Source organism: Salvia miltiorrhiza, chromosome 4, assembly GCF_028751815.1.
Source record: "Salvia miltiorrhiza cultivar Shanhuang (shh) chromosome 4, IMPLAD_Smil_shh, whole genome shotgun sequence".
NCBI lineage: Eukaryota > Viridiplantae > Streptophyta > Magnoliopsida > Lamiales > Lamiaceae > Salvia > Salvia miltiorrhiza.
Window position 1 is genome coordinate 42,845,569 of NC_080390.1, and position 15,794 is coordinate 42,861,362.

At 36.0% G+C, this 15,794-nt stretch overlaps 1 protein-coding gene, 1 non-coding gene and 1 pseudogene across 2 annotated transcripts; 1 reads left to right on the top strand and 2 right to left on the bottom strand.

Moving 5' to 3' along the window:
• Positions 1-4,787: 4,787 nt before the first annotated feature.
• TRNAR-ACG (transfer RNA arginine (anticodon ACG)) lies at positions 4,788-4,860 on the bottom strand. Its single transcript has one exon. It is a non-coding gene; the product is annotated as a tRNA-Arg (tRNA).
• A 729-nt stretch (positions 4,861-5,589) lies between these two features.
• On the top strand, positions 5,590-6,419 carry LOC131023473 (geranylgeranyl pyrophosphate synthase, chloroplastic-like; annotated as a pseudogene).
• A 1,289-nt stretch (positions 6,420-7,708) lies between these two features.
• On the bottom strand, positions 7,709-13,950 carry LOC131021826 (asparagine synthetase [glutamine-hydrolyzing] 3). Its single transcript, XM_057951115.1, has 14 exons — positions 13,562-13,950; positions 12,386-12,524; positions 11,500-11,595; positions 11,230-11,371; positions 10,877-10,972; positions 10,350-10,444; positions 9,789-9,947; positions 9,377-9,457; positions 9,045-9,266; positions 8,793-8,927; positions 8,480-8,560; positions 8,313-8,399; positions 8,120-8,227; positions 7,709-8,052 (listed from the first exon to the last, which is right to left on the bottom strand). Exons 1-14 carry the CDS (start codon positions 13,639-13,641, stop codon positions 7,885-7,887), a joined length of 1,689 nt encoding a protein of 562 aa, XP_057807098.1. The 5' UTR covers positions 13,642-13,950; the 3' UTR covers positions 7,709-7,884.
• Positions 13,951-15,794: the final 1,844 nt, after the last annotated feature.

Sequence of the window (15,794 nt, forward strand, 5' to 3'; positions counted from 1 at the left end):
TATATTGATTTTGAGATCTCTTCGTCGACCTCTGTGCTTGATAACCAGGCCAAGCTGCTGGCGGGAGATCAGAAAACATGGCCGGAGAGAAAATTGCTTGACAAATCAAAGAATTTAAGCGATAAGAAAGTGGAAAGGAAGATAAATTAATTTAATTTAGAGGCTATAGAGTATAGGGTAAATTAGTAAAATTGTAATTATTTATAATTATTAACTAAATAGAGGGCTGTAAAGAGTAAAACGAGGGCTATTAATAGAATCACCCTTTTTCAAATCCTAAAATCTGACTCCGATTTATCGTGTTCTTCATTTATTGTGTTCTATCGTGTTCTTCATTTATTGTGTTCTAGAGTGTTCCCCAAACCCTAAAATCTAACTTCTCTCTACCGTCTTCACATTCCATGAATCTCTCACCAAAAATTCATCCATCTTCATCGATTGAGGGTATTGTTGTCGACTATGTGTCTCAATTTATAAATCAAGACACGATTGTGCCCCAAACCGAATTTCTGGGCTTCGATCTCTCTGAATCGGAGTCGACGTTACTAGAATCCGAAGTGACGGGTATTGACCGCTTTGAATCGGTGTTGTTCCTGTCGGAATCCGAAGCGGTGGGCTTCGATTTCTCTGAATTGGCGTTATTCCTGCCGAAATCTGAAGCGGCGGGCTTCGATCTCTCTAAATCAATGAAAAATTCCTTTTGCCTCCAAATTTGATCCTTCTTTTATTCCTTATGTCCGTCCTTCGAATTATAGAAGAAGAAAAAACAACTGGCATAGATTAATAAAGAAAAAAATGAAATTAAATGAAAAGGTCAAAGGTTAATAAACTGAAAAAAGTAAGACAAAATTAAATTGTAAAATGAAAAACGAAAATAAGGAAAATCAATTACAAATGTCAATAAAAAAAATAAAAAATTAAAAGCAATCTCCTAATCAAAGATTAGTAAAAATCATCTAATATCGTAACCATTACCCTTTTATTTCACCCACAACACCTTTTTTAGCTTTCTTAGTTTCCGCGCCGACACTCAAATGGGGCTTTAATTGATGGGCGGAGGGAGTACGTTATAGGGCTCACTTTACTTTGAGCCTTTTGACTAAAGAGTTGATGTGGCATGAGTGAGTTTGGACACTACGTTGTCCTTTAGCCAATTTGCTAGGTCAAGCTGATGCTTTTGTTAGCTTGTCAACCAGTGCAATAAAGTCCTCGTGCTTAGTGGCGTGGGCATGAACTTCGATCAGCTCAGCCGCATTACTGATCCTCCAGGCTGGGATTTTTTCGTCAGCCAGGGACTCTAGCTGGATCTTCAGTTGGGTCAAGCAACCTTCGACTTTTTTAGCAATCTACATTAGCTCAGAATATTAATTGTGACAATCAAAAGCTATGTTTTGGTCAGCAAGGTTCCATCATTGGATTTTGGCATTTCATCAAAACATAGATTTTTCCCAATAATTTCTCAATTTTTGATGATGTCAAAAGATAAACCCAAAACTTGTACATGTTGGAATCTGATTCAAGAAGTTGAGATCATCAACCTGATTGTTAGTTTTTAAAATATGGGTAAAATGCAGTTTGCATAAAGAACAAAGCACATAGCAAGGAGAGTGAAATACATAAGCAAGAAGTATAGATTTAACAGGAAGATTTATTGATCAGTTTTCAAGTACATCAGCCAAATATATAAAATAGAAGTATACTAGACTTTGCTCAACTCCTTGTTAGTGACTCCTATTAAGAATAGCTTTGCAGGTGTCAGTTACTTTTGTCTGCATTCTGAACTTAGCTAAGTTGTTCCTATGATTGTTGATCTCATCTTCAAGTTTCCTTTCTAAGTCATTTCCCCATTTTTGGCAATTAACAAAAAGGGAGTTCTCTGACGGTGCATTAAGGAATGAGGAGATCGTGACTGCCTTTCCATACTGATCACATGGATGACTAGCATAGTCATTAGCTCTCTCATAAGCTTTGAGCTTTCTTGAGTAGAGGGAGCCAATAATGGGACAGATAGTCAAGATCTTGAGATTGTAACTTGTCCTTAATCGTCTTCGAACATATATATGTTGGTTCTAAAGGACGTAATTTACAACTCAAGGGATCTTTACTATCCATCGAAGGACAGAGAAAGACGTTTTGCTGACATAGATCATGTAAAACATGACCACGCAACTAGTTGATGCAATGCATCAATGTCCTTTTTCGCTGGGAAACTTTCGAAGAAGTCTCCCGAAAGAGGTATTTGAGACAATAGATGTTAAGGAAATGCAAATACCATGATCACATTATCTCATCGTCTCTCTCAGCCCGAGCTTCACGACAATGATCCTCTTTTTTTATGTCTTGGAAGAGACATAGAATTACCCTAAAAAGAGTAGTGGGGCTAATTTAAATTATAACATTGATCTAACAGGCCAAATTTAGGGGTGTGCAGAAACCGAACAACACCTAAAAATTGGTCGGTTTGGTTTCGAACCACGGATTGGTGCAGTTCGGTCCTCCCATTGAGGGTTCGATTCAGTTGTCGGTTTTTGAAAATTGGTGTGGTTTTGCACCGATGCGCGCCCCTAGCCAAATTACTTGTTGGTTTTTCTCTTTTCTATTTTTTTGTTGAACTAGCAGAAAGAGCGTACGTTGCACGCATAATTAATGTTACTTTATTCGATAAAATAAAAAAAATATAAATAGAATATTTATTATATTTAATTTTTCAATTAACAATTTGGTCTATTTAATTCTATTATCTCTTACGATATTTTTAAAAAAAATCTATCAGTTCATTATTTTTACTAAATACTTCATCTGTCCCTCAAACATCTTCCTCTCTTTCCATTTTGGGTTGTCCCCAAAACATCTTCCTAACCGACTTTTAGAAATAATTTCACTCACTATTACTCTTACAATCTTCACTTTTTGTGAGACTCGTTCTCAACTCATCTAATACACAAGTATTTTTTATTAAAACTCGTGCACGCTCTCTTAGGAAGATATTTGAAGGACGGATAAAGTATAATTTATTAAATAGATATATTTATTTATAAGCCTTATCAATAGCTATAGATATATATCACATAGATTTAGTGTAATATCTAATGAATTAATATATTCTTATAAATATATAGTATGTAAAATAGCCTTAAAATATGTAATAGGATTAAAATAGGCTATTCACATGTTGTGCCTAAGGCTCTTTTTATATTCATAAAAACTCCTGACCCCGATCCGACCCAACAAGACTATTCTACCCGAATGTCAAGTGTTACTGTTATTTCGATATAGTGTTAGTATCATTTACATGTAGTGTTATTGTCATTTCAATATAGTGTTGGTGTTATTTTCGAAATAGTGTCATTCGTAAAACAAAATAATATTAGTGTTATTTTCGAAATAGTGTCATTTGTAAAACAAAATAGTGTTAGTGTCATTCCAAGATCGTGTTAGTGCTAGTGTCATTTCATGTTAGTGTTAGTGTAATTTCAAGAAAAAATGAGTCTGGATAGTCCAACTGAATAAGAATTCGGATCGAGTACAATCCGGATGTACGGTACACTTGAGTGTATAGGAGACCACCCTCTTATATATTAGGAAATATGGTAAGATTTATTTACAAAGGAGAACAATATACACAGTGCGTACAAATGCACGCGCTATCATCGAAGGGGATTCAATCTTTAAGGACGTTGAGCGATTTAAATACTTAAATCTATATATCGCTATTTGTTTTTTCTTTTTTTGAGTAACTATAACAATTTTTTTTTTTCTATTTCCTTATTCCGACACGATAAAAATTGGAATGGAGTTTTCTTTTTATCATTCCTTAGAGCCATGGAGGCCCTATAGTGCTTTTTTTATTTCCAATCTTTCAATACTACAAACTTGTGTGATTTTTGAAATTATAATAATACTATGATCACATTAAAACATCAGATTATCTCAACTCCGTAACAATAGCACTGTATATGTTCATCAAATCACACAGTTATATAAAAAAAATACTCCATTAAATTGAGACGGAAAAATGATGGTCACCATCCAGAAAACACCTAATATAAAATTAAGGAAACAATAAAAATAATTAATAAGAAATCGAAGGTGAAAGGTAGCAAGTATGATGATCATCAACACCCTCTTATCTTCCTCATCATTCACCCAACTCCTCATCGAATGCATATGATGGAGACAATTGGATCACAATTTAATTATAGACCACTCAAAACTCAAGTTTTATTCTGTTTTACACTATCGAAATTCAAACAAATTTATACCTCTTAAAATTTGTTTGTTGGAATATTCATGTTTTCTTAGAATATGGTAATAATAACTTCCATGAACGTCATATGTTCACGTTTCTACAACTTTCTAGGTCATTGTGGTTTACTAGATTAAAAGAAACATAAATATATCAGAGTAAGTGGTAAGATGCTTCATACCATATCAATTATTTATCGAATTGAACTTCTAAAGTTGTAAGGAACATATTTGATTAGTTTATATGAATAAGGAAGATGAAGAAAAAATTATAGTACTCCGTATATCATACCATGACATGCATGTGTTTCAAGTATTAACTGTCTCTATTACTTTTTCTAAAATAAATATATTCCTAAATCTTAGTAAATATCGAAATAAATAGTACTAATAACTAATCAAATTTACGTACAATAATGAAGATATCATAAGATGTGTTGTTTCAGAAAGTCTGATTATTGTCTTGTCTAAAAAATACAGCGATTGGAATTTTGAGGGAAAAAAGTAAATGAAAAGTTAAAAAGATACAAAAATTATAAAAGCGACTCCACTGGGGATCGAACCCAGAATCTCTGGTTCCGTAGACCAGCACCTTATCCATTGGGCCATGGAGTCCTGTTGCTACAATATCCATAGTTACTTCAATATATAACTTACTCCATTACATATATATTGTGATCCATTAAACTTGGATAACGACTATATGTACAACTTCGACAAAAAGTGGGGACCGATATTATATATATATATATATTTGCATTTATATTTTTGGAGAAAAAAAATTACAAATCAAGAAATGTTACTTTTATACTATTACAAGATAAGATGCGTATATTGTACTGTTTGTACATAGCAGCTGAAAAGGATAAATTGGCATAGTAAACGATTACTCCAGTATTTATGTCTGTAATATGCAATGCATTTTTCAATTTATTTATTTACTGGACCAGTAATTTTTCTTTTTCTTTTTTTTTTTCTTAAAGTCCCAATAACGGTTGTACTGGTTCAAATTAAAATTTACAATATACAAAAATTTGGTCGAAAAATCGATCTCCATATCATTATATTTTAAAAAGGTAGGGCATCCAAAGACTCTCCTTTGTGTGAGGTCTTAGGTTCCATTTCGCTTGGCTGTGATGTTTTTCCACTTTATATGGTGATGTATTGTTGTTGTATTATATTGTTAGATGATGTGGTCCCACATACAGGGCGTTCTCGCCTACGTGCAGTAATGTTTTTTCACCGTTGAGTGGTGTTGAGGTCCCGCCTGCGTACGGATTGCATAATTGATTGTATTCAGATATTTCTTGTAACTTCAAAAAAAAAAAAAAAACTAATAATAAAATGGGTTAAGGTGCACATCCACCCTTGAACTAGACCCCCCTAGAGCGTTTAGCCCCCCATTCTCGACTTTGGTGCAAAAACCTCCCCCATAGTCTAAAATAAGGGTGCATTTAAACTCATGAAGAAAACGGTTGTTTAATGCCGTTTTCTTTATTTTTTTTATTTTGACGTGGGTCCCACCATTTATTGTCCATCCACTGAAGCCACTGAGAATACCTGCGAGCTGGTCGGCGGCGAGGAGTCGACGGCGATGCTGGCTGCCTATGCGATGGCGATGATCCACACGATGTCGCTGACGCACGACGACCTCCCCTGCAAGGACAACGACGACCTCTGCCATAGAAAGCCGACGAACCACAAGGTGTTCGGCGAAGACGTTGCAGTCCTGGCCGGCGTCGCGCTCCTGTGAGTTGGCATTCGAGCATGTGGCGGTGGCGACAAGGGGATCACCGCCAGAGAGGATCTTAAGGGCTTTGGGGGAGCTGGCGAATTCGATCGGGGCGGAGGGGCTGGTGCGGGGGCAGGTGGTGGATATCTGCTCGGAGAGGATGGCGGATGTAGGGCTGGATCACCTGGAGTTCGTCCACCTCCACAAGACGGCGGCTTTGTTGTAGGGGTCGGTGGTTAAGGGAGCGAATTCCACCAATAAGACCACATATCCTAAGCTTCTCAGTGTCCAAAAATTCAAGGAATTCGCCCAGGATCTCAATTGGGAAGCGCAGGAGCAGCTGCTTTAATTTGATTCATACAAGGCTGCTCTCGCCGGCCGAGTTGGAAGTCGGGGATGGCATGAACTCGCCGCAGCCATCGACGGCGTGGCCGCCGAGTGAGGCAGCGTGGTTCTTCAGGTAGAGGACAGACAAGAAAATGGTGGGACCCACTTCAAAATTAAAAAAATAAAAAATTTAAAGGTAACGGCGTTAAACAGCCGTTTTCTTCATGGGTTTAAATGCACCCTTATTCTAGACTATGGGGGAGGTTTTTGCACCAAGGTTGAGAATGGGGGGGCTAAACGCTCTAGGGGGGTCTAGTTCAGGGGTGGATGTGCACCTTAACCCTAATAAAATTAGTGTATTCACGACCAACTTTATTTGCCCATTACTAATTGTCTAATCTTATGAATTTATAGTAGTTATATTTTGAGTTTGGAAATGATACAACTGATCAAAGAAAAAAAAGTGATGAAGCAAAATTTCCATCGGGGACAAGAAATTTCCGTTGAATGTAGCTATTTGTTTTTTGCAACACTTGGTGTTTTTTCTTTTTCATTTTTGAAAATCGATCGAATTTTGCCTCATGTAAAATTTCTTGCTGATTTTTTCTGAGATGATTTGTTTTGCTAGGTAGGAAAACTTAGTTTCGCCGATTTGTTGTGTTGTTTTGGAAAATCGTTATGAACAAAATTCCCACAAATTTCTTTCGAGTTGAATATTTACTATTCTCGTTGGGTTTTCTTTTGATTTTGAATATCAATCGGTTTGTGGCTAGCGGATGCCTTGACAGTAGCAGACTTGCAGAGATTTTTTAATGAAAATAAACTTGTCCGAGAAATTTGTAGACAAATCAAATTAAATAGAATAACACAAAAAAGTATTTATGATAGTGAAATTATAGTACATAAGATAGATCAAATTAAATAGAATAACACAAAAAAGTAGACAAATCAAGTCATATAAGACGAATGGAATAATAAAGATTCAACTGAAAAGAATTTGTGAAAATTGCCTACAACGATTTTCCAAAACAACACAACAAATCGGCGACAATAAACATTCCTAAGCGAAGCATCAAATATTCACGTAAACGTAGCAAAAAAAAAAAAATCAACTCACAATAAATCGACAAGACTTTTTTTTTTTTTTATGACAGCAAAAACAACCGATTTACCAAAAAAGAAAAAGAAAAAAAATACACCAGGTCTTTGCTGCAAAAAATAACAATTTAGAGAACTCGTCTTGTTGTCCACATTTTTTTATGTTATGTTTTCCAATTTGTCTTTGGGGGTATATATTGTCAGAAACACTCGTAAACATACACGAATATAATGGATTATACTTGGATTGATATTTTTTTTTTCAATTCAAGACTTACTAATTCATACACAGAAGGAAAATAAAAATAAAAATAAAAATGGACTTCTTTTTTTTATTTTGTTTGGATTTTGTCAGACACAAAACACACAGATATGGAGCAGAGAGAGAGTAGCACTAGCATGCATTAGTTGATAGTGATGAAAATAGACAAGTAAAAAGTTGACAAATTGTTGATAGAATAAAACAGACAGTAGAATGGTGTTTACTGAGCAGCAGCTGCCTTTCCGTCGCTGTATGCAGAGAGATGGACACCGAGGGCTGCTCGACCGGAGGGGTCGAGATTCTTGGACCATGCTGCATCCCACTCCACAGCCTTAGCGGTGCTGCACGCCACACTCGGACCCCCTGGCACAGTTGATCTTGCCGAGTTCTGTTAAAAAAAAGACTGAATCAGTTTCAGACACAACGCCACCTTGATGACACACAAAATGACTCACCTTAGGGAAGAAGCGCTCGAAGATAGTCCTATAGAGGTATGCCTCTTTTGTTGTCGGAGTATTCTCAGGGTACACAAAACTAGCTTTGGCTAGCATCGATTCTGTAACCTGTTCACAGAGTTGTCCAAATGTGTTCTTCATCAAAACTGCATCACACGCGCTAATTTTCACAACTGGGGAGACAGTTTTGTACCTGTTGGTCAGCATGCTCTTTCAGACCATCAATCCAACTGTATCCAACGCCATCGCTAAACTGTTCTTTCTGTCTGTACAAAATGTGCTGAAACCCACAAAAGGAATTAGCTTCTATCACTGTGTTTCGGAATGTTTTCACTGTGTTTTTAAAGAACAGACTCAGACCTTTGGCAAATATGGAGTCTTCTCATCATCAAATGCATTGCGTAGGATCCACTTCTCAATTCTTCCAAGATCAGGTCTTATCTGCCAAAAAGTAACGCTAAACTTTTCAGGTCAAATGCATAGAATCAAGCATAAACTGCCAAAGGATTAGGCAGATCAATGTCACAAACTTGTAACTAGAAGAAGCATTATATCTATAGAGCAGAGGTTAAGACAATTTCTGCGACATATAGCATTGCATAATGAATATTTGCATAGAGATCATATGACTTAACCAGGGAAGAAGCAAAGAGATCACAGAATCCCATCTCACCATTTTCCAATCTGGATCAATACTCATTGCAACGTTCATAAATTCCTTGTCTAAGAAGGGAACACGAGCTTCAACACCCCATGCCGAAGTTGATTTGTTAGCTCTCAAACAGTCATATAGATGAAGAGCTTTGATCTGGATATTAAAGTAGACATCATAATTTTTTCTAAAAGCGTGAAGCAAGAGTTTATCAAGAAACTCCAAAAACAATTTACTTGTACATAAACATAAAACATATAGCCTGTCCAATACCTTTCTACATGTTTCCTGGTGCAACTCCTCCTTGTTGGGTGCCTTGTGAAAATATAGATAACCTCCAAAAATTTCATCAGAGCCTTCACCAGAAAGTACCATCTTTACTCCTAGAGATTTGATTTTCCGAGACATAAGAAACATTGGCGTACTGGCCCTGATTGTAGTTACATCGTAGGTTTCAATATGATATATGACCTCCTCTAATGCATCTATTCCTTCCTAATTTGGCAACAAAACAAATAACAAAAAGAAAAAGGAATATGAGAATCGTTCCAACCTGAAACAAGGCAGTATTCTGTAAATAAAAGCATAAGTAGGGAAAATATTACCTGCACTGTAAAATGGAACTCATGGTGACGAGTACCAAGGTAATCTGCCACTTCTCTGGCAGCTCCCAAATCAGGAGAACCCTGTTCAGGATATTGAAGCTTGTCAAGTATCATCAACGGAAAGGAATAAGGATTGACTTGAATGAAACAGAAATAATTGAATCCTTAAAGATAAAAATACAATCAATGCTTGAGCTCCGAGTAGTAAGGAGCCATGTTTATACTTTGACCAGTTCATAATATCATAGATTCCCAACATTACATTCCATGCCAGCGAAATATTGTAAAACAAGAGTAGAATGCAAATGAAAATTATATCTTTTATTAGAGTGTATGAAATAGAAAATAACTATGGTTCGTGCAGTAACATAAGCAAGCAAAGTGAAAGATGAGCACAAGAGATTGCTATCACCTTTAACCCAACACAAAATGTATGCAATTGTGAGCCCCACTGAGCAGCCGTTGAATCGGCCAAATAGCGGGAAGCAACCGATGCAACAAGGGATGAGTCGAGTCCACCAGATAGAAGAACACCAAATGGTACATCCGTCATAAGTCTCTTGATAACAGCCTGCAATAGCAAAAGCATTAATATTTTTTCATTTTAGAAAAACAAACAAACAAACAAGTCCCAAGGGAAAGCAGTATCAAGACCCTGCATTGACTAGAAAAACATAACTCCTACGTAAAAGAATCTCATAGGTGCTTTAATACAAGTTTCAGATCAGGCTTCTAAAGATGCATCCTAAACCGATAAAAAGTGCTAGCTAGAAATGTTAAAAGTTCGGTGTTACGATATCACTGACTCAGTTAATACACAAGTAGAGAAACAGGTTTCAACATGGACAGGGATGGAGGAGCTGGAACACAATAAGCGGGGAATAAAAAGAGGAGGAGACCAGTCAATAAGAGCTAAGATTTGGAAGAAGATACCTCAATAATCTACTGCTGATAAAATATTGATCAAACTAACCTTCTCAAAGGCCTTTCGCAGTACAAGGGCATCGTAAGGACCTGAAGGTATGGTTTCTGGGTACCATGGTGGGTTGTACCATCTTTTATGCTCTCCTGCAACCATCATTTAATGTCTTAAGTTAATCTGCTAGCAGTTAGATCTTGCAAGCGCCCAACATTTTAGCATATTCAAATTGCAGAAAAATCCCAGCTCACTCACACTAAATCTCACAGTTGCAGCAAGCTATCTATTACATATCTCTTATGAGGAAGTACCGTGCGGTCAAAACAAAGGACTGAATTTTTCACTAGTACATATAACGAAAAACAAGATGGATGGATGGATTTGATTTCATGGTACCCTCAACAGTTTTTAGTACTCCAAACTAACTGACCATTTTGACAAGTATTACAGTAACAGGATGGATCTTAACTCTTCATACATTTCACCAACAATGCCTGTTTGGACAGTCAAGACTGAAAACAAGTGCAATATAATGTAGAAAATTGGGCACACCATCAACTTAATTGCAGTCATATGCATACCAGTTTTGCTTGAGTATATGTGTCCAGGAGGAAAAGTCATGAACCGCTCACAATCATCACTTAAAGCTTTCATTTCTGAAGCAAACCAAGTAGATCCTGCGGAACACTCAGCAGTTAAGTGCAGAAAACCCACAAAGACACAATATTAACTTTACATTAAGAGTTAGACCATTCTGGGATAGGATCCATTGATACATGAAAGAAGGGGAAACACCAAAAAGCAGGCTTTGCCTTTCCAGAAAAGATAATAACCATCTCACCATACAACACCTATTAAAGTTTGAATCATTCCCAGAAGACTCTGGTGGGCAGACATGCCATCAACAATCAATGCAAGGGAAAAAGCCACATACCATCAAGACCCCAGCCAATATAGAGTGGTGTAATGCCAATGGCATCCCGAGCAGCAATGAAACTGTCATCACGGGTGTCAAGAAGCACAAAGGAAAACATTCCATCTAACATATTCACAAACTCTTCTCCATAGTCTTCATACTGGATTAACAGTGAGATGTGTCAGTATGTCTAACGGAAGAGTTTTTAATAGAGAAATTCCAGGGGGAATATGCAGGGTTATGAGATAGTAGTGAACATATAGGACAGTACAAAATTTAGTTACTTACTAAATGGGCTATAACTTCACAATCACTTCCAGTTCTGAAGGAATGAGATTTTAATTTCTCCCTTAGTTCTTTATGGTTGTATATTTCTCCATTAACCTAAAAGCACAAGGAGAGATATGGAGAAAGAGCACAGTCAAATTCCTATATGTGAAAACCAACCCTGTGAAATTTTAAACAAGAAGCTACGAGCTACATGAGACTTCCATCATTACAAACAAATATACCCTGATGCACTAGTAAATAAGCCAACTTTTGATTATCGCTTTATAGTATCAATCTAGTAGCTAACAAGATGAGCAGTATGCAGTTGGAGCAGAGAAGCCCACAAACAATGAAATACAAATTTGATAAAAATTCCAATGCTTCAAAATCTGCCATGCTACGCCCATTTCTACAGCAAGCAAAATGCTGTATAACCTATTACTCTAAGATACATCCTTACACCATTGATTATATATCTCACAGTTTCATTACGGGAATCGCTGGATATGAAAAAGCGAGATGAGGCAGTTTTGATGAACACAGCCAAGTTTGAGGAACCGGCCCTTTTCTTGACAGCAGAAAGTTTATATCAAACATACACCCTTTAAAAAGAGCATCAGAAACACTCTTTTCTTTTCTCTTCTTTTCTTTATTCAGCCAACATTGAGTTTTAGAGACTTTTTCTCGAAATGGAATTAAAAAAAATCAATCTTAAACTTCTCTAAGAAAGAAAAAGTAATTTGACAATATTCCTCCTTGGTACACCACGAGACAAGCTTTTTTCACTCAAATGAACTACATTTGGGCTTCCATAAACGCTTCTGCTATCAATGAGAAGGGGAGCAACTACTGCTTTGTTTGGTAAGCAACTACTAGGGATGTTTCTATAAAGTATTCCACCTACCGCCACGACAACTGTTTTGTCTTCATTGTATAGAGGTTGATCCCCAGAGGCAGGATCCACAATAGCTAAACGTTGATGAGCAAGATAACAATCCTTATGATGGTGCAACCCACTCCAATCAGGGCCTCTGTGTCGCAACCTAAAGTGTGCAAATCCAAATAACAAGACTCATAAGTAACTGTCTGAGGAATGAATTAGATTTACTGTTTTTGAACAGGTATTCGGATAATAGTCAGTTCTTTATCAATGAAATTACCAGAGTGAAAAAAGATGAACTCAAAAACTATCACGACTAGCTTGTCATGGTCAAGTAGGTCTGTTCCTTATAGGGTGAGGGGACAAACATTTCTATAAAATAAACTGAATCCGTAAGATTGAAGAGCAAGTGGAAGAATTGTCCAGCATTAATGGAAACAGATGGTATATGTCTTCAATGCGTACACGGAAAAGCATCAGCAAGGGGCATCTTGCATCATGTAGGTACTTCAACAATAAGATATTTCTTAGCACGGTAAAGTTGATAGCATAGACAAGCAAATAACCCATCTTAATAGGGGAATAAAGCTGAAACCAACCATAATGTGTCATCATTGCTAATTTCGTAAATATATAATGAAAACAATTGTATGCATGTGCATCTGAATTCTGAATGCAGTCACATGTTCAATTTGTAGAATCTTCACAAGGCATCAGAGACTGGCTAAAATATTGAAATGTGTAACTGATGGTCTCAAATGTTATCAGCCACAATCGACCCCAATAAATGAATGATCATTTTCTCTTGAGTCGTACAGACCATCCATATTCAGCACAAAGAATAACAGCAGCTGAATATTCCGAACCCCTAGATATGTAATTCATTTTATCAGCTCTCAGCAATTTAGAGATAACTCCTACCAAGGTAGTAATTCCATTTCCATTCTCTCTATAATCAAATTTCCATCTTAAATTAACAGAGTTGCATAGAATTACTAATTAACATTGCATTTTAAACCAAAATTCATAAAAGAACTAGGTTCCAACGGGGCGAAGATACAATCAATCAACCAGGAAACTAAATGAAAGGAACGTAATCACAAAAAATATTCCTTTCATTGAACAACACAATGCAATGAGAGATATCCATGCCGACATAACCCATACAAATAGAAACTTAAAATCAAACAAAAGTTATACCTTCTCGAGAGTTCAATAATCCTCGAGCGTTTCGCCTGAGAGTTGTCAGCAACGCCAAGCACAGCGAGAATTCCACACATAGTTGCGCGTGAATGCTGTCTGCTACTTCTCTTTCTCTCTCTATATATATATGCGAGTGCGTGCGTGTGTTCCTCTGTGGAAAGGAGGCTGAAAGATAGAGAGAAGCGCGAGGCAGCCGTTAGAAATGGAGGCTGACGAGCAGAGACGGAGTGTAAGTTTTATGCAGTGTATGGGATGATCTGGACCGTATATCTTGAACGGTTTACTAAAGATTCCTTCACTTAATTAGGGTTTAATCACTGTTTGATTTCTGAAGATTCAATTTATGTCGGGCCCAGGATTCCCCTTTTTCGAAATATTGAATATTCGTAGCGTAGATTTCTGTTACAGTTGACTCTTTTATTTCCAAGTGAAGTACAAAGATTAAACTCCTTCCCCAAATAAGCAATAAATGTAAAATCACCATAAAGGCTAGCACTAAGTTGCATATTTAGTGTTAATGGATAAAAATGCTTTGTTTCTTAAATTATTATACTCCATACTCCCTCCGTCCCACCTCCATAGTCCATTTTACTTTTTTATACATATTAAGAAAATATAATAAATAGTGCTTGAAAAATACAAAATATATGTAATTATTCAATTTTGCCCTTATTTATTCTATGTTTAACTATATTTAAATAAGGTTACTTTGGTAAAAAAAAAGAAATTTAATGCTAATTTAATTTAGAAAGTGGACTATATTGTGGGACATCTAAAAAAAGAATTAAGGGACAACGAAGGTGGGACAGAGGGAGTACTCCCTTTGTTTAATAAGAAATGTTTTTTTAAGACTCTAAAATTTAAGTAAGTATGATTAAAGAGTAAAAAAAAAAAGTGATGGAACCCACTTTTATTTTATGAGAGGAATAGAATTGTGTTAATAGGTGGAGAAGATTAAAAGGTAAAAAGCTAAAACCGGCTTGAATTATATTTTAGGTCATTCCACTATAAGCGGCATGTTTCCATAAATGAAAATTTTAATCTTTAAAAAAGTTTACGTCCTACTACTTTTAACCAATTTACACTTTCTCCTTAGTTCTCATGTCGAAAAGTTTTGAGTCAATAATAATGGGACGGAGGGAGTATTTATTATGAGACAACTCAAAAAGAAAAAACAGACATTTGTTATGGGACATATGGAGTATGTGAAAAGCATACTTTATAAACTTAAGCATTTTATGCTAAAGTTTGAGTGAAGAGCCTATTTTATCTTTTGATGTTGATGATTTTGCTTGGTTTTTGTGAAAAAGTCTTACACATTTAATCGATTTGACAGTTATCAGTCAATAATATGTAAGAAAAATTTGAAAAAGAAAACGATTTGACAGCTATTAGTAAAGAATGTATTTAGTCGGTGGCTATATCATCTAGTCGCCCTGGGCGGCCAGATCATTTCACCGATGACAAATAAGATTTTCGTACCTCAATTCCACATGATTTGTTGTCATTTTCCTTCGTATTTTGCTTGTGAATGCGTGTTTGTACCCTAACGTTGATCAAATTTATGAAGATTTGGTGTATAGATTTGATGTGATCAATTTCAGAAAAAAAAATCAAAGAATAATTGGAGAAATGTGAAAGCATGGGGTCTAAGTATGATTTGATATGAATCCATGAGCACAAACGGCGGTCAAATTGGAGCTCGGAATTGGGAGAGGATAATCAACAATAGATTAGGAGCTTGAAACATATTGACTCAACCTAGAACACCTCTAGTTTGACTTGCAATAGAACAAGGACATTCTAGTGATGGTAAGTTGACCCAGTGTCATCTCTCAAGGAAAGTCTTAAAGGGCTTCTAGTAGTATCGTGGGAAAAAGTAATAAAAGAAAGCAGTAAAGAGTTTGATTATTAATCTAAAACTGAAACTTAAAACTGAATTAAAACCAAATTGTAAAATTACTAGGCGAATTAAATTATTAACCCTAGGCAGAATTAAAACAACTTAAATAAAATCTAACTTAAGAAATTAAGTACTTGTAAATTAAAAATAAAACTAATCTAGGCATGAAACTAAAGTGCATAATTTAAATTGCATAATTAAAAAGAAAGCATAAACATGAACTAAAAACATAAACATGATTAAACGAAAATAAATTGAATTGAAATACGAAATACCGTAAATGTCTTGAACGTGTAATTGTGTCACGCAATCACAATCCAATAAATA